Source organism: Anolis carolinensis, chromosome 1 (genome assembly GCF_035594765.1).
Source record: "Anolis carolinensis isolate JA03-04 chromosome 1, rAnoCar3.1.pri, whole genome shotgun sequence".
NCBI classification, from domain to species: Eukaryota; Metazoa; Chordata; class Lepidosauria; order Squamata; family Dactyloidae; genus Anolis; species Anolis carolinensis.
In genome coordinates, this window is record NC_085841.1 from 145637854 (window position 1) to 145656306 (window position 18453).

Genomic DNA, 18453 nt, shown 5'->3' on the forward strand with positions numbered 1-18453 from the left:
TAGTCCAACTATTGTATGTTAATTAAGCTTTTATAACAAAGTAAAAGATCTGTAACATCTAGTGTTTAATATTTACAAATTTACGTTTATTGTTTCTGTACAGAGGCAAGCGTGCTGCTCACACTGGCAAGATTTCCATTAGTGACCATTTAAACATGATACACAATATATACATATGCACACACAAATACATATGACCCAAGCCATTTCAATTTTTTCAAAACTTAACAGCCATGATTCCAAACTGAATTTAATGCCTCTCATATGAACACATATAATATAGTGCATAGTTTTTTCCTAATCTATTCGAGTGCACGGTATCTCATCTCCCAAATTTTCAATATTTTTAATATATGTTCAATAATTCTGCCTAGCAGGAGTGCTGTTTCAGAATAAAAGTGCATTTTTTCAAAGCTATCCCTTTCTGAATACATTTGGCTGCAGATTCAGTTCTGACAGCTAAGCCATAACTGCAACTTTAATTATTACCACTTCCACTTAAGTGGCAACTCACAGGGAACTAGGGGATCTAGTACAGTATATACATTCAAACTTATACAAAAGATAAACCCAAGCTATGATTTGGGAATGTAGCTTAAGGCTGTCTTACATGACAGAACTGCAGTTCTGTCACTGCCATTTGGTTGGTGGGAATGAACCAGAGCAAAAAAGCTCTTTGTGGGAAGAGTAGTCTAAGGAAGATGATTCTTTATTGAAAATAGACGATTAGCTTGATGTGGAGAGGAATCTTGTAATTTTAGTCTCCTCTTGATCTCTTTAATGCAGGCATGACAAACATTTCTTCTCTTTGTGCAAGCCGTTAGGGAATTAAAGCCTGTGAGGTCCATGAAGCTGAAGTTCAGAAATCAAGTATTTTAGCAGTACAAAAATGCTGTTAATTTCTCATGTTGCTCACTGTGGACATAAAAAAGGAGATACCCCATTTTAGAATGATGAGCACAAGCTAAGGAAAGAAAACATATTAGCATAATCAGTCAGAAATCTTTACATATTAGGTACAATTTAGAAAATAATTCATGTTTTATACCCTATTGGAAATAATGGGAACAAAAGTACATCTCGGTTGCAGTGATATATGACTCGCTACATTTTCCAGTTTTATTTCTAATCAGTATTGAATTCGTGTGTGTGAAAAGACTGCTAGTATGGGGTCTGGAAGAGAGCAAAACAGCAACATAATTAATGCAATATTCAGTAAGAGGTGTGGTGCCCCTCTGGATTGGCAGGATCTGGATCTGCAATTTTAAGTGACCATTGATCATTGCGCCTCATATTAATAAATCAAAGTGATATGAATGTGGACATGTTGAAATGTGTGCATTGACATTGCCATCTTCTAATATAGGATGTGATGGTTAATTTTTTCTGTACTTGCAGTGGGTCCTGAAACTGAACCCTTGTGGATACAGTGAGCCCACTGTAGCGACACCTTTCAGCTAGTTCAGTGATTTGTACACAATTAAGCCTCTTGCTTCCCTCTTCTTTGGGTCCCATTTTCAAAGCTCCCTTCCAAAACAGTTAATTCCAAATAGTACACACTTGAGGTTTCAGGTTTCTTACTTGCATTTGTAAATGCATTTTATTCATCACCACATGGCAATTCCCACCAGCAAGCACACTGCAGAACAGCTTAGTTGTGTCACAGGCCAAGATCCTCAGTGGGTATAAAACGAATTTGGGTGATATAGTTCTCCAGTTAGTAAAAGGTGGTTAAGTAAATAGGCGAAGCAGCAATTGCACATGCCACTTCTTTGCTTGTAATTTTACCTTACTAGCAAAATTTCACAAGAGACGTGTGGGCTAGTATCTTGTGAGTTTCACTGGATTGACAAATTCACTCTCAAAGTCAGTACATCCCTAATTCCCAATCTGGTGCTTCATACCATCGTTAGTTGTAATGATTTAAGGAAACACTGCTACAAGCACCGCATGCAAAGTTCTTTTCAGCAACACCTCTTGTTTCCTACTGCATTAGACCCTTTCTCATTTCCTGCTGGACCGGAAATCTAAATTGGGAGGGAAATGGTTATTTAAAAAACCTTCCTCTCCCCTGTGCTTCTAAATTTCTGTAGTTTGATGCCATAAGGTCACTTTCAACAACCTAACACACAGATTATAACACAGCAAACACTGCAGCGCTAGCAGAGTTATTGTTTCTGAATGCATATTGGTCAGCAGTTGCTTATGCAGGCTTTAATAGGGCAGACAATTTTCATTCTTGAACTACTGCCCAGAACTCACCAAACCAATAAAGGATTCAGATTCCCACCCACCCACCCACCCACCCAAAAAAAACCCCCAAGCCTTCATAAGTATACTGGTAATTAGAAAAACATAAAGGTCCTTTGTTTCATAAGTGATGAACACGTTTTCAGGCTGAGAGATATTGGAACATGATCCAGGTATTGTTAAAATACAGATACAATTGAAGCCAGAATTTTATTTGTTGTGGATTTTGAATCAACGATTTGAGCATATGAGGTTCATGGTGATTCACTGCATGGTATTAGCTGCAGAAGTGTTATAAGCCCAAAAATGGAAATCCATTATACTCCTCACAAAAGACAAATGGATTTTGAAGGTCTCTGAAACGGCCAAAATTGACAAATTACATAGCACAAGGAAAAAAAATCTTGGTGTCTTGGTTTTTAGGCCTGCTATTGGGATTATTTGGGGTGCTGTTTCAAAAAATTGCATTGAATAGACTAGCTCCAGTTTCTTAGACATGGTTATCATGATTTTCTATGGGCGAGCAGATGGCAATTGGTAGATGGCATGTTTTATATCTTAAAAACTGGAGCTGATAGGGGAAAACTGGTGACATTTTTGAGATCAGCAAGTCAAATATATTAAGAAAGTCAGTATTATCTAATTTATGAAAGAGAAGTCAGCAGACAAATTTCTGAAAAATTGGGAGCTTTTAAAGATTTATATGATGAAGAAAGAAGGGAAGATTATGCTTGCCTGACTTGAAGACTGATATATATGGCAATAGTTTTGTTTTACTCAGAAGAAAAAGTAGCTTAGCTTTATACTGAAGAGAAGTTTAAGAATTTTATAGATTTAGATCTTGGGGCTGGAGGGTAGAAAATTAATTTTTACATTAGGGGGGGGGGGGAGAAATCCAGCTGCTAGTGTCTAATGTTAGTTTGGGTATTATTTTTCTGTTTGCCTTCATTTATTAGTAATGGTAGATTGAGTGATTTTTTTAAGTATGTCTATGCATTTATAATATACTTTCTTTCTAAAATATTGTATCTATCTATCAGGGTGTGTATGTTTATCTTTTTTCATCTGCATTATGTAACTCATCCTAAATGTGACAAGGCAGATACACGCCAAGCACCTTTATTAAGATCCCATACTACATTCAGCATGTCACCTAATAAACAGCCCAAAGTGGAGTGTCCATAAACAGCAGACAACAAAAAGTCTTTAATAAAAATGGGTTTTACCAAGTTTCTAGTGAGTAGAATAGCTAACTGCCATGTAACATATTTCAGTAATTACCTCCATCAGTAGGTGTTAACTTTTTACTTATGGGCTGTTGTGTGGTTTTCAGGCTGTATGACCGTGTTCTATCAGCATTTTTCTCCTGATGTTTCACCTGCATCTGTGGCTGGCATCGTCAGAAGATCCTTTGAAGATGCCAGCCATAGATGCAAGTGAAAAGTCAGGAGAAAAATGCTGCTAGAACAAGGCCATACAGCCATAAACCACACAACACCCCAGTGATTCCGGCATGAAAGCCTTCGACAATATATTTACTTATGCATGAAAGGTTTGCTACCTTTTCCAAAGCATCGGCTTCTGGTTTCTGTGGTGGCACCTCACATAGAAAAACATCAATAGGACCCTTTGTACTCTTTATACAGACTTCTATACAGTTCTGCAAGAAATCAATCTTTGTTAAGAACATGAAGAGACACAAACGGCAGAACATATTCCAGTAAATCAAGAACAAAGAACCCATAGTCCATAGGCCAAGCTCTCTGCTCATTCTGCAAGTTCTTTTCCAAATCTCCACTTGCCTTCCTACAACTTCACCATTGCCAAGTTCCTTTTGGATCAACACAACACGAAAGGTAACTTTTCTGTTGCAGGAAACTGAGGGAATCTTCAGCTCAAAGATTCAATCAAGGATCAGCAATAAGAGCGGAGATTCTTATCTCAGGTCACAGGGATCTCCTGAAGTTGTGAGCTGGGAATTTATGCCTTTAGGATGAAGGCCTGAGACAGTTTCTACCTTTAAGACATCACAGATATAATAGATTTTGGATAGTAAGGAGTGTTGCAAGACTCATGCTTAGAGAAGGGTTTGAAATCTCTTTTGTCATAGACTTTACTCATATTTTATGTCTGGAATTGACAAGTGGGGAGCACAAACCAAACACAAACAGGATATGGTTCCACAACCATTGCTTGCTGATCCCTAACTGATGGGCACACACTTTAAAGTGAGTTTTAAGAAACAGTTTGTATAACTAATTTTAATCCCAGACCAGTTTGTGCAACTTCTGATTAGATTCTGATCAATTGCTTTTGAAGATATTCAATTGAAATTCTTGGCTAAGTGTCGCACTGTGGGATTTTAGGAGTATATAGTGAAACTTTTTATTTCCATAAGAGGAAAATCGCTGATTTCAGGTGGTACTTATAGTGTACTTAACAAAAGAGACTGTATTTAAAAACAGCAACAAATATTTTTGAAATACTGTAAGAATGAAAAGGATTGTGCTAATCTTTGTAAAGAGGTTTTTTTTTAAACATCCACCCACCGAACTAGCTCCCACTGATTTGAAACATTTTTCAAGCAGCTCTTACCATTTTAGGAGGTGGCACCTCCATTCTGGTTTCTTCAGGTGCCTTAATGGCAATAATAATCTGGTCTTGAAATGCCTGAATGCTACGAATATCTTGATAGGTGACGTAAGCTAATGTACACAGCTGTTAAGGTGTTTTCATAGGAGCCTTTAGTAGAACATACACTTTGTTGTGAAGTTTACACACACACCTCTCTGTGGGTATGTCCCTTCAAGGTGCTGGTCAGGTTATGGTTATGGCACTGATTTCATAGGGTTTCCTTAGGCAAGATTACCCAGATATGGTTTTTCCACTTCCTTTCTCTGAAATATAATCTACAGCATCTAGTATTCATTGGCAGTCTCCCATCCAAGTACCAACCAGGGGCAACTCTTCTTAGCTTCTAACTAACACCACATTTATCATTGTATAAGATAAAGTCTTGAGGTTTTTCAACTCCAGCTAATAAAAATGTCTGTTGATGCTAGAAAAAGGATATCTTGAGTTTTCTTTATCGTCTGTTAAATCAAACAACTGGTGAGCACAGTCCTTGATTAATTCATCCAGTGCTTCTTCCATTATTGTTAAATCATAAATTTCATCTCGTAACTTTTGCTGCTCTGGTGTCCTTCTAGTGATGTTCTTAATATCTGATCCACTAAGACAAAACAAAATATTTTTAGTTTTATAGTTGGAATTCTCCCTACAGAAAAAGGGTATCACTGCCCCCACTGCTTGTCCTTTTTCTCCTCCTCCTCCTCCTCCTCTTTGATTGCCAGCCCGCCGAGGAAGAGGAGCCTCTTCCCCAGCAACAGGAGAAGAGGTTCCTTCTTCTGCCACCCTTCCTATTATCCAACAGTTTCGCTTATCTGATATTCTGCCCGCCAGTTTATGTCGGATAACCGAGACTCTACTGTATTTCACAAGACAATGGATGTACACCAGCCGCCCAATTCTATTTGGAGTTTGGCAGGTGTAAGTCCACTGAAGTCTTTGCAGGCTCTATATTGTCATGCATCAGTGGCTGCGTCTGCTGTACATAATATATTGTAGTGCAATTAAAGCTGCCATGCCATATCCATGCTTTTAACTCAATGAAATTTGTTTTGGAGTAAACAATAAAGGCATTTGCCCCATATACTCATGTATATGTCGACCACAAGTAAAAGTTGAGGTTTTAGGGCCAAAATGATGAATTTTGGTGTGACTTATGAATAAGTCGAGGATCATTCTGCATAAAGGGGAAACAGCAGTGACACCCAGGCATTTGAAAAGGCTAGAAGTAGCATCATGTCAGAGACGGATAGGTCCTTCTTTTAGCTTATCCTGGGATGGACTAAGCTCTCATCTTTCACCACTCAGCTCAGAGAAGGAAATGGTTCATTTTCTGATAAGCTAAGGTACAGTACTTATAATTACCCTGTGGATAAATTGGCCCAGTTTTTGGGAGTTTTTGACTAAAATTTCTAGACGTACACATGAGTATATGCCAGTGGTTCTCAACCTATGGATCCCCAGATGATTTGGCCTTCAACTTCCAGAAATCCTAACAGCTGGTAAACTGGCTGGGATATCTGGGAGTTGTAGGCCAAAACACCTGGGGACCCACAGGCTGAGAACCATTGGTATATGCAGTACTTTGTTTTTTTTTAAAAAAAACCCCACTAAGATACAGTATTACTATTATTGTGCTTCACCTCAAGTCCCCCAACTCCAAGTAATTTAAGTGATTTTTACAGCAGCTTTTACAGATTTTTACATGAAACAGGCTGGTGCTATTGCACCCATACTACAGATAGGCTGATGCCAACATCTAGGGCAAAATGATGAACCAAGTTCTACAGAAGAGTTATTTCAATTAATCTCATAGTTTTGATTTATACACTGATACCTATTTCTAACAAAATAAAACTCTGTTTGGTATAAATGTCACTCAGCTAGTGCATGACACAAACTCAAGTGTTGCTTGAAAATTAGGATTGTCAACTTACACCCACTCAATATGATTCTTGGATCTTTTCTGAATAAGATGTATTCCATCTAGCACATTTGTGATATCATACACTCTTCGTTTCCGCACTCCGAGCTTACGGGAAACCTCATTCAAATCGAGGACACCTTGTGGAGCAGTTCTGAGAAGCTCCATGAATCGCTGGGTCAAATGAACTAGAGAGCCGTCATAACGTGTTTTGTTTTTCCCAAACTCTGCATGGGTTTAAATAGCAGTTTTAGTCATTGGAAAAAAACCAGAAGACAGACATAAAGTTTGCAATTATACACATTTATCAAGTCTACAGTCCATACGAAGCAGATGAGACATTGTGCAGCCCTCCTTTCCTAGCCTTAGGTCATGTACAAAAGGCATACGACACTCTGATGCCTGGTAACAGTGTTGTCATTATGATGAGCAATGGCTATGGCCACTGGCAGTGATCTCATAAACAATGGGAGCATATTTATCACTGTCATCTGGCACTCCACTTTTTAGAGTAGTGTTGTCCACTTTCCCATGCCCCTCCCCAATTTCAGGGTGATTGTGTAGAGAAAACAGCAACCATTGCACAATCATGGCAACATTTTCTCTTTATCTCTCAGAAAGATTTAGCTATAGGCTCACTTAGTTAAAAAAAACTAGAGACAACTGCTTACTTTCAAATAGTTACCATACTTTGACACAGACAAGACTTTTCTTTAGGTAGATTTAAATAGTTATCATAGTTTGACAAAATGCTAATTTGCCACCTGACTAGGCCTTCCATATTCACCAATATGATTATTTGTGGGTTTGTTACCCCTTCTCATGAGGCCCGAGGCCACCATGTCTACATTTCCACTGCAGCCTTGCATTTCTGGAAGGGGAACAGCAGCGATTACCATAGTAGTGTGAATGTGCAGCAGCCTCGGGCTTCAGGATGGCGTAGGAATTATGATGTCCTTTACCAATCACATCTGAACTTCGCTGCTGCAAGGATTTTAAAAGCTGGTTCGCAGGCCATTCCTGTGGCTCTACCTATCCCTTGGTTTTGGAAGAGGCGGGACAGCAGCAAGTCCCCCCCCCCCTCCCAACCAGGCTCCACAAGGAATCCGTGCCCTGCCCCAGGGATAACTGTAGTTTTTCCACTTTCTTAGTATTCCTGTGCTCTGAACCCTGTGAACATGGAGGGTTGTCTATTCTTCAAACCACTGGTTGTTGATAACTCTCACTATAAATACCCCTACTATGTAAGTGATTATCATTACTATTAGAATTATTCTCAAACTGCACTGTGTTTAAATAGCAATAATTTTGTCTTTCTTTCCCCATTCCCTGCATTTGACAACAATTGCTTCATCTGTTCCATTTTCCCTACAAAGCCAGAGTCTCACTCAGGCCTTCTACATAGCTGTGTAAAATCCAGATTATCTGTTTTGAATGGGATTATCTGGCAATTAAAGAGCTGGGCATGTTTAGCCTGCAGAAGAGAAGGCTGAGAGGAGACATGATAGCCATGTATAAATATGTGAGGGGAAGTCATAAGGAGGAGAGAGCAAGCTTGTTTTCTGTTGCCCTGGAGACTAGGATGCGGAACAATGGCTTCAAACTACAGGAAAGGAGATTCCACCTGAACATTAGGAAGAACTTCCTCACTGTGAGAGCTGTTCAGCTGTGGAGCTCTCTGCTCCAGAGTGTGGTGGAGGTGCCTTCTTTGGAGGCTTTTAAGCAGAGGCTGGATGGCCATCTGTCAGGGGTGCTTTGAATGCGATTTTCCTGTTTTCTTGGCAGGGGGTTGGAATGGATGGCCCATGAGGTTTCTCATCCAACTCTATGATTCAATGTAGACTCAGATAATCCAGTTCAAAGCAGATATCATGGAATATCTGTCTTGATATTCTGGATTATATGGCAGTGTAGAAGGACCTTCAGGTATCTCACTTTCCCTGTCCAGATCTGATTCTCTTCTCCCCACAACCCTAAGTCTCTCTTTGAATGCTCCGCTAGGCAAAGAGAGGTGGATAATAAAATTACTATTATTATTATTATTATTATTATTATTATTATTATTATTATTATTGGCCAACCTCCATCTCTTTCCCTAGAAACACTCTCATTTGAGTAAGCATTGGCAGGCAGCAAGAGAAACAGCAAAGGGCTTTTAAAAATCTGCCCAGACCGAAATTTTAGCTCTGATGATGAAGTCTTATCCTGGAAAAGGAGATCACAGATTTGGAAAATACCACAATGGCCATTGTCCAACCCCCACTAATGCAGGAACACAAAGTGCACCCCTGATAGATGGTCATCCAGTCTCTACTAAAAAACTTCCAGAGAAGGAGACTCCATCACACTCCAAAAGGCAGCATATCCCACTGCCAAATAGTTCTTACCATCAGGAAGTTCTTCTTAATATTTAGGTGATAATCCTAATTCAAATGTATTTGAGTAAGTGTTCTAAATATTTTGATTGCAAATGCTATATAATTTAGAGAGAGAATGTAGTATCTAGAGTTTTGGAACAATCAAGATAGATTTTGGGGGTTTGGGTGGAGAGCACACTTACTTCTAACTCTCACAAAAGTTGCACCTTCATCTACTTTCTGATTGCTGACAGATAGAAACTGCAGATCATCTTCATTTTCGGTTTTAAATCCCGACTGTGAAGATAAAAGAGTAATTACAACAGTGTTCCTGGAAATTTACTCATTGCTTCACATAGTTTGTAAACTGTAGCCACATAGCCTACCTGTGATAACTTGGAGACCTTGTTTCTGCGGAACATCCTGCAGCACATTTTGCTATAGTTTTTCAATTAATATCTCATCAAGTCTCAATCAATTCAACATAATTTGCGGCAGCCACAAAAACGTTTCTGGAGTATAACAGCTACTTTCAAACTAAGTACTGCACAATTAAACAGAAAATAACACTTTCAAACCTGGAACAGATTTTTTTTTCAAATTTTGCTACATAGTGTTATTATAGCTATACCTCCACTTTCCTCTTTTAAATGAGACTCAAAGCTGATACAGGGGATATAGGTACAAAGACTTTATGGACAATATATTACAATGTTTGCTCTTAAAATAATTCCTCTGACAAAAGAGATAGGAAAACTGGCATGAAAAGTGGACACAAAGGTCCTCCACAAAGGTAGTGAAAAGTGAGAAGATCCAGCTTTTTCTGTACAAATAGCTATAGATCTTTCATGTTCATGACATTGTTCCTCAGCTTTCTAAACGTACACATGACAGAAAAGCAGAACACAAATAATGAAGCTACTAACATTCACAGCTTTCCCTTGCTGTTACTCTTCTCACTGGGCTTATATGCTTTGTTGCTTTTTCCCAAAGCCAAAATTGGACAGTTGCCTAAACCGAGCGCTACCGAGCGCTACTTTTGTGTCTTCATGACACTCTCCCTACAAAGACAGCATTCCCAGCCTGTGATGTCAACCTAGGAGTTGAACTATTGGGGAAGGGATGGGTAGACGGATAGAAAATAATGCGTGTTTTTATGCCATTAGGAGCTGGGGCTTTATTATCAGACTTCACTAGGGAAAGCTACACAATTGGGGTTCTATTAATTAAACAAACAAAACACCAGAATATACCATCTAAAATATACATGCAGTCAAGTTACGAACAAAATCAGTTCTGTTGGTGTGTTCTTAAGTTGAATTTGTATGCAAATCAAAACAGGTACATTTTTTTCAGTGTAACTCCAGCCATATCGATCTATCAGGCATAGGCAAACTTCAGCCCTCCAGGTACTGGACTTCAATACCCACAATTCCTAACAGCCTAACAGCTTTTAATTGTTTTCATTGATGTTGTTTAATGTGTTTTTATTGGTCTTTTATGTTATTGTTTTATGTATTGCTTAATTTATTGTATTGTATGGCATTGAATATTGGCCTTTTTATTCTGTAAGCCACCTTCAGGCCCCATGGGGAGATGGGGAGGGATATAAATAAAGTTTGTTGTTGTGGTTTGTGGCTGTTTGGTTGTGCATTTAAGTAAATCAGATCTAATTTGTCAAATAGTCACTGTTGAATGTTTTTATATTGTGGAATGATATTTTAAATTGTAAGTCGCTCGGAGCACTCTGGTGGAGAGCGACTAATTAAGAAATAAAGTGAAGTGGTTGAAGTACAAAACACCTGGAGTGTTGAAGTCTTCCCATGTCTGATATAGCTGGAGTTACACAGAATACACACACACACAAAGCTTTGGCTAGCACAGGGAAGGGTTAACACCCCTGTGGTGTTTGTTTTGCTGTCTGTACCTCTGTTCAGAAGACTTCACCTCACTCTCTGTCCCTGTACTATAATTGGATTTGGAAAAATTTGTCTTGTCGTGTAAACAAGGATTGGTGATAAAGCTTCAGTGGAGGTGCCTTTTCCACATGATAACTCTTCCAGTTCTCAACTATGTACGTTGGATGTTTGTAACTTGGGGACTGCTTGTATTTATTTTATTAACTCTCTGCACCAGAATTTTTAAAAAAATAAGCACAGTTCTTGAAATTAAAAGACTTGTGGGATATGTAAACTAGGAATGATTTGCAGTTTACATTATTTTTACTCCTTTGGCACAGGCAACGAAATGAGGATCTCAGGCCCATTCTGCACAGCTGTATGAAATCCACACTGAACTGGATTATAGCAGTGTGGACTCAGATAACCCAGTTCAAAACAGATATTGTGAATTATCTGCCTTGATATTCTGGGGGCCTTTCCACGCAGCCATATAACTCAGAATATCGAGGCAGAAAATCCCACAATATTAGTTTAGAACTGGGTTATCTACGGGCCGTTCCACACAGCTGAACAAAATCCCACATTTTCTGCTTTGAATTGGGTTATATGGTAGTGTGGACTCAGATAACCTAGTTCAAAGCAGATACAGTAGAGTCTCACTTACCCAAGCTAAACAGGCCGGCAGAAGCTTGGATAAGCGAATATCTTGGATAATAAGGAGAGATGAAGGAAAAGCCTATTAAACATCAAATTAGGTTATGATTTTACAAATTAAGCACCGAAACTTCATGTTATACAACAAATTGGACAGAAAAAGCAGTTCAATACACAGTAATGTTATGCTGTAATTACTGTATTTACGAATTTAGCATCAAAATATCATGATATATTGAAAACACTGACGACAAAAATGGCTTGGATTATCCAGAGGCTTGGATAAGTGAGGCTTGGATAAGTGAGACTCTACTGTATTGCGGGATTTTCTGCCTTGATATTCTGGTTTATATGGCTGTGTGGAAGGATCCCGAGTCCACCCTGCCATGTATTCCAGTTCAAAGCAGAAAATGGGGGATTTTATTCAGCTCTGTGGAAGGACCCTAGGTTACATGGCTGTATGGTAGGGCCCTAAAGTGCATCTACACTGTGGAATTGATGCAGTTTGGGCCCGCTTTAGCTGCCATGGCTCAAGGCTCTGGAATCCTGGGAGGGCCATTCCACACAGCCCTACAATCCAGACTATCAAGGCAGAAAATTCCATAGTATATGCTTTGAACTGGGGTAGCTGAGTCCACACTGCCATATATCCCAGTTCAAAGCAGAAAAAGTGGGATGTTATTCAGCTGCGTGGAAGGGGCCTAGGGGTTGCAGTTTGGTGAGCCCCTTCCCCCTTCCCCTCCAACCAGAAATGGCAAGGGTGCGAGGCCCATCAGGACAGAACAGCGTGAGGTAAGTGAAGGCAGTGTCAAACTGCATGAGATGCGAAAGGCACGCTTTGTGGCGCCGAAAAGGACGGAATGAGGCCTCGTCCTGGTTGTTTTCAGACCTGACCCAGAGAACGGGAACCCCCCCCCCCCTTCCCTCTTTGTGGGTTTTCTCCCTCCTGCGTGAAGACTCCCAGAGAAGCCCTTTCCGCGCCCTGCCCAAGGAGTGGCGCTTCCAATCGACCAAGCTGAGGAAAGCGAGAGGCTCAAGACTCACTTCCTGACAGTCCAGCGGCTCCTCCAAGCTCTCGGGCGAGACGGGGGCCGCCATCTTGGCCCGGCCTCTTCCTCTTCCTCCTCGGGTGGGAGGAGCCCCGGGTGACGAGGCAGAGGCAGCAGGGCCCGCCTTCATTGCTCTCCCTTTCCCCACAGAAACGTGAAAATTGGTTGTTGGGAGTTTTCTGGGCTGTATGGCTATGTTCCAGAAGCATTTTCTCCTGACATTTCGCCCACATCTATGAGGTGGTCAGGTCTCTTGGAAAATAGGCAAGTGGGGTTTATATATCTGTGGAATGTCCAGCGTGGGAGAAAAAAATATTGTCTGCTTGAGGCAAGTGTGAATGGTGCAATTGTCCACCTTGATTAGCATTGAATGGCCATGCAGCTTCAAGACCTGGCTGATTCGTGTCTGGAAGATCCTTTGTTGAGAGGTGTAAGCTGGCCCTGATTGTTTCTTGTCCGGAATATCCGTGTTTTCTAAGTGTTGTTCTTTATTTAAGTAAAGGTAAAAGTTTTCACCTGACGTTAAGTCTAGTTGTGTCTGTTTCGGGGATTGGTGCTCATCTCCAGCCCCCCCCCCCCCTACAAACCTGTCAATATCTGCTTGAGATAGTACCTGGAGGGACTCTTAATGTTTTACATCTCATAGACTTAGCATGGGGATTTGGTTAACCAGTTAAAATTCATGAGTAAACCAGGTTTTTTTATAACCTGAAAAATTTCGCTACAGGCCTGCTCATCTCTATTTCTAAGCCGACGAGCCAGTGTTGTCCATAGACACCTCCAAGGTCATATGGCTAGCATGACTGCATGGAGTGCTGTTATGTATTGATCTGCTCATATGTACGTTTTTGAATTGCTAGGTTTGCAGAAGCTGGGGCTAACAGCAGGAGCTCACCCTGCTCCCCAGATTCAGACCGCCCACCTTTCAAGTTAAGCATCTCAGCATTTTAACCGGCTGCACCACTGGGGGCTCCTGTTCTTTATTTACTGTCCTGATTTTAAAAGATAAAGGTAAAGGTTTCCCATGACGTTAAGTCCAGTTGTGTCCGACTCTTGGGGTTGGTGCTCATCTCCATTTCTAAGCCGAAGAGCCGGCATTTTCCGTAGACACCTCCAAGGTCATGTGGCCAGCATGACTGCATGGAGTATCGTTACCTTCCCGCCACTTATTGATCTACTCACATTGGCATGTTTTTGAACTGCTAGGTTGGGAGAAGCTGGAGCTAACAGCGGGCGCTCACTCCACTCCCGGGATTTGAACCTGGGACCTTTTGGTCTGCAAGTTCAGCAGCTCAGTGCTTTAACACACTTTGCCACTGGGGCTCCAATTTTAGAGGGTTTTAAAAATACTGGTAGCCAGATTTTGTTCATTTTCATGGTTTCCTCCTTTCTGTTGAAATAGTCCCCATGCTTGTGGATTTCAATGGCTTCTCTGTCTAGTCTGATATAGCGGTTGTTAGAGTGGTCCAGCATTTCTGGACAATACCATACATCAGGGGAACCACTGACTACATAGGGAAGCTGATGAAGAAACACAACATACAAACTATCTACAAACCCACTAAGAAAATCCAACAAATGCTGCATTCAGCAAAGGACAAGAGGGATCCTCTCACCTCTGCAGGAGTCTACCGGATATCATGCAGCTGTGGACAAGTCTACAGAGGGACCACCAAGCACAGCGCTGCCCAAACACAAATCAAGGAACATGAAAGGCACTGCAGACTATCTCAACCAGAGAAGTCAGCCATAGCAGAGCACTTGATGAACCAACCTGGACACAGCATATTATTTTGAGAACACAGGAATGGGATATAGGGTATTCCAGGATCTGATCCCAGATTATATGCCAGTTGAGGTTCATATAATCCACTTCAAAGCAGATAATCTGGGATCAGATCCTGAGACATAGGACAATGTAGAAATCCTCAGAGTCTCCTCTGGAAGTTTTCAAACTCTGAGGTTTATATAAGTAAGAGAATAAAGTAAAACATTTCTGATAGCAATGGGATAACATAAGGGATGTTAGTGCACATTGGGTGTGTCTATATATATTGTAGAATTAATGCAGTTTGACGACACTCGAACTGCCCTGGCTCAATGCTTATGAGATCCTGGGAGGCATCATTTGGTAAGGAACCAACATTCCTTGGAGGAGAAAACTACAGACCTTGCAGAATAACAGTTATTTCAGTTAGGATTTTTTCAGAACTGATGTGCTGCAGCAATAAACGACTTGGAGACAACTGACAATGGACACGCCTTCTTGTCAGACATGGAAACAACTGCTTCACAGTTGTCTACTCCTTTCAGAATATTGACACGATTTTGCAAGATTTCAAAATCACCCAATGCAAACAATGACTTTACATGTTCATTTTTATGTAAAATACAGAGGATTTCCACAAAGTTATTCCTCCAGCCCCAACCAGAAAAAATTGCCTGGCAATGTTGCCTGGAAACAACAAGAATAATTCTGTTGTTTCCAAGATTCACCTCCAAGCTGTCTTCCTGAACAAGTAATTTAGCACTCTAGAACTTGAAAACACGAGAAGCTGGCCTCAGTTTGTGTTTTTTCTGAAAATAATCTGAAAATTATGTAAATTGTGACTGTTTTCAGAAGCATCTGACATTTTAGAGTCTTGCAACATTCAAAAGACGTGCAGAAAAATGTTTCAAAATGACAAAATCAATTTTACCCTCATATTTTCAATTAGTGGATCATTGAATTCAGAGATGCAAAACTTGTGGTTGTGGATAGCCATCTGAAGTGCTAGCTATTTAGAGATTTATTGTTCAATCCTAGGATCCAAAAATCACACACTTCCACTGTCTGGATTTTGTTAGGATGGTCCCAATTAATCCTTTGTCATCCTATGGGCCGGTCCATATCTAGAGTCTCCCAGAGTTCACAGTCCTGCCCAGTCGCCATTCACTGATCACCATGGGACTTACGTTGGTTTTAGTTTGGTTGGAAATCACCTATGCAGGAATGTTTTTTGTCTGGGGATTCGTGCACAGCGACCAACACACAATCTTTGTAGAAAGAGGCTCTGATCCAAAGGCATGGACACCATGATGAGAGTTGTCCTCTGTTGCAGCCTTCATCCGCCCTCACAGCCGTTGACTTACTGGCCACTAGAATGCCAGTTGGCGAGAGAGGGAGGGGCTCCCAGCTGTGGCTACCGAGGAACCAATGGCATTGTGTCTGGCTGGAAGTCCCCCTCCCACTCAATGTCCACCAGAATGTCAGTTGATGATAGAGGGAGGGGCTCTTAACAGGCTCTAATTTACATCTTCAGTTTCTTCATAGTCTTTGTTTTCCTAGAATCTTGGCTCAACAGAGCTAATATTAAACATTAACATATTAAAATGTCTTGGGACCAGTTTACCTAAAGGGAGTTTCTCCTCCCATATACACTGTACAGACCCTTCTCTCAATACCTGTGAAAAATTAGAAGAGGCGGAGAGTTGCAAAAGTGTGTATGTGTGTGATTGTGTGTGAGAAGCAACACTATATTTCTGTAATACATAGTTACGCCAACTTATTTTACAATCAGGAATCTGTCTGTTGCAAGTGATGTAATGGAAGCAGCCACCCATCTATTAGAGATAGCAGGAGAAAAAGATTTATGGAGAAAAGTCTGATAAAACTTGATGTATGTTTAACTTGGTCAATGAAAAGAATATAGACAGTTGACAGGATAGTCTTCAAACATGAAAAGGCAGTCTGTAATCCTAATCCACTCCATTCTGAGGATCTGAGTAGATAAGACTTTAAAAAATAATATCTATAGTTATTCTTCTGATTTGCATTTGCTAGTTTTAAACTCCTTAAGGGAGGGTCACATTTCAAGAAACCACCAACTACAACTTGAAACAAAGAGAATAATGGTGCATGTTAGAAATGGCAGGCACAAGTGGGCAACAGAAGTTGGTTCACTTGTGGTAAACATTTCCATGACCGACTCTGTAATGTGGAAAGCATTCATATCAGAACAAGAGCTTGTGAAGAGTGACCCATGACCCATATAGAAAGCAATGTAACCTGCAATGACTCTCCCAAAACTCTGATTCTATAATTAGGTAAAGCAGTAAATAATGGCTTGTTTACAGCACTGTCTTTAACCTGCAGCAGAATATGGAATGTGAACAGTTTAATTGTTCTTCTATCTGAACAGAGAACTATCATACTGATTGCACAAGTCCTGGATGAGGGATGGATTCTGGGCATCTTTAAAAAGATCACCAAAATATCTTCTGGGTTGCTGTCAGTTTTCTGGACTGTATGGCCATGTTCCAGAAGCATTCTCTCCTAACATTTTGCCCACATCTATAGCAGGATCCTCAGCGGTTGTGAGGTCTTCTGTTTCTTCTCACAATCCTCAAACTTTACATCAGTTTGTAATTATACAGATTAATAGTCTTTCACATTTTGTACAAAATATGTGGAATACAGAATTTGGGTTAGACCTTTTGAAGGGAGAAATCCAGATGATCTGGATTCAAATCCCAGCATATAGCTGAGGCATTCCACCAAAGAGAATTATGAATACAACCATTTTGCTCATTATACATGTCCTATAGCCTATGCATTCTTCAACCCAGTACATCAACTATGCTACAATCCTTTTTTACCTACATTTGCTTGTAGTCTATCAAATGTGTGGCTCTTAAGCAGCAATATAAATGATACTGTCTTCAGAAATTGTTGGACTGCAACTCCAAGCATTCACCATTGACTGTGCTAGTTAAGACTGCAAGGATTTGCAGATCAATAACATCTGAAAGACTGAATAAATGGAAGATGAGATTGTGAAAGATCTAAATATACTAGGGGGAGAAAAGATCACGTTCTTCCTATTTGATCTTTGATCTCCCTACCTCCTCCTCCTTGACTCAGAAGTGTAAGAGACAGAATTGACAGACTTTTATGTAGGAGTATTTTTACTTCTTGCCATGAGTGACTACTGCTTCTGTGTAAGAGGAGGCAGCAAACAGATCCTCCAAACGTGGGAGACTGAGAAGAAACTTTCTTTCTCCTTTTTTCGGCAACTGAAGTGTAGATGTGTGAGTGGGATGTAGACATGCATGTGCGTTCAGAGGTTTTCACTCTTTTAACTTTTTCTCCTTCCCTTCTTCTCCTTCAGGAAATACTTCTAAAGGTTATTATAAATAATAGTAATCCCAGCAAACAAAAAGAGAAGTCTACCTTTCCTCTAGAGTAGAAAGTAGAAGCGGCTTTAAGGAAGAAAAAACTCCCAGCAGAAAGGAGATTGCAGCATTGCAGGCAAGTGAGGTAGTCTAGGGAGGATACAGATCAACTGAGCTCCAGGTCATCCCTCTTCCTTCCCTGGGCCTCCTTAAAATGCCTTGGAAGCTGCTGGTGCTGGGAGAGAAGAAAGTGCCCGCCGCCTGCCTCTCGTCTAGAGTAGAACAGCTTTAAGAAGCAGTAAACACAGTCTCCTCTTCTACAAACAGAAGGGAAAGGATCCAGAAACTTAAGAGTGGTAACCTTGATGCTTTCTTAAATCCAGGTCTTAATGAAGGCTATGGAAGGGGGGCCTGAGGGAAATCCCCCCCCCCCCAAAAAGTAGAATGGGCTGGATAGGGTGCTTTCTTAACCCTTTTACTGACACCCAGGCTCCCTTGAAGGGAAGAAAGGAAAGGCTCCCAGGAGAATGGGGAGC

The 18453-nt window shown here is 40.5% G+C and overlaps 2 protein-coding genes across 2 annotated transcripts in view; one reads left to right on the forward strand and one right to left on the reverse strand.

Moving 5' to 3' along the window:
- Window positions 1-64: 64 nt before the first annotated feature.
- On the reverse strand, window positions 65-12906 carry e2f6 (E2F transcription factor 6). The gene is made up of 7 exons (XM_062983764.1): window positions 12759-12906; window positions 9363-9456; window positions 6816-7029; window positions 5322-5482; window positions 4846-4958; window positions 3812-3910; window positions 65-915 (listed from the first exon to the last, which is right to left on the reverse strand). The coding sequence occupies exons 1-7, from the start codon at window positions 12891-12893 to the stop codon at window positions 913-915; spliced, it is 819 nt and encodes a 272-aa protein (XP_062839834.1). The 5' UTR covers window positions 12894-12906; the 3' UTR covers window positions 65-912.
- Window positions 12408-18453, forward strand: part of greb1 (growth regulating estrogen receptor binding 1) — a 135338-nt gene continuing 129292 nt past the window's right edge. The window contains exon 1 of the mRNA XM_062983699.1: window positions 12408-12506. The gene's annotated coding sequence lies outside the window, so the exon portion shown is untranslated. The remainder of the gene's footprint in view (window positions 12507-18453) is intronic.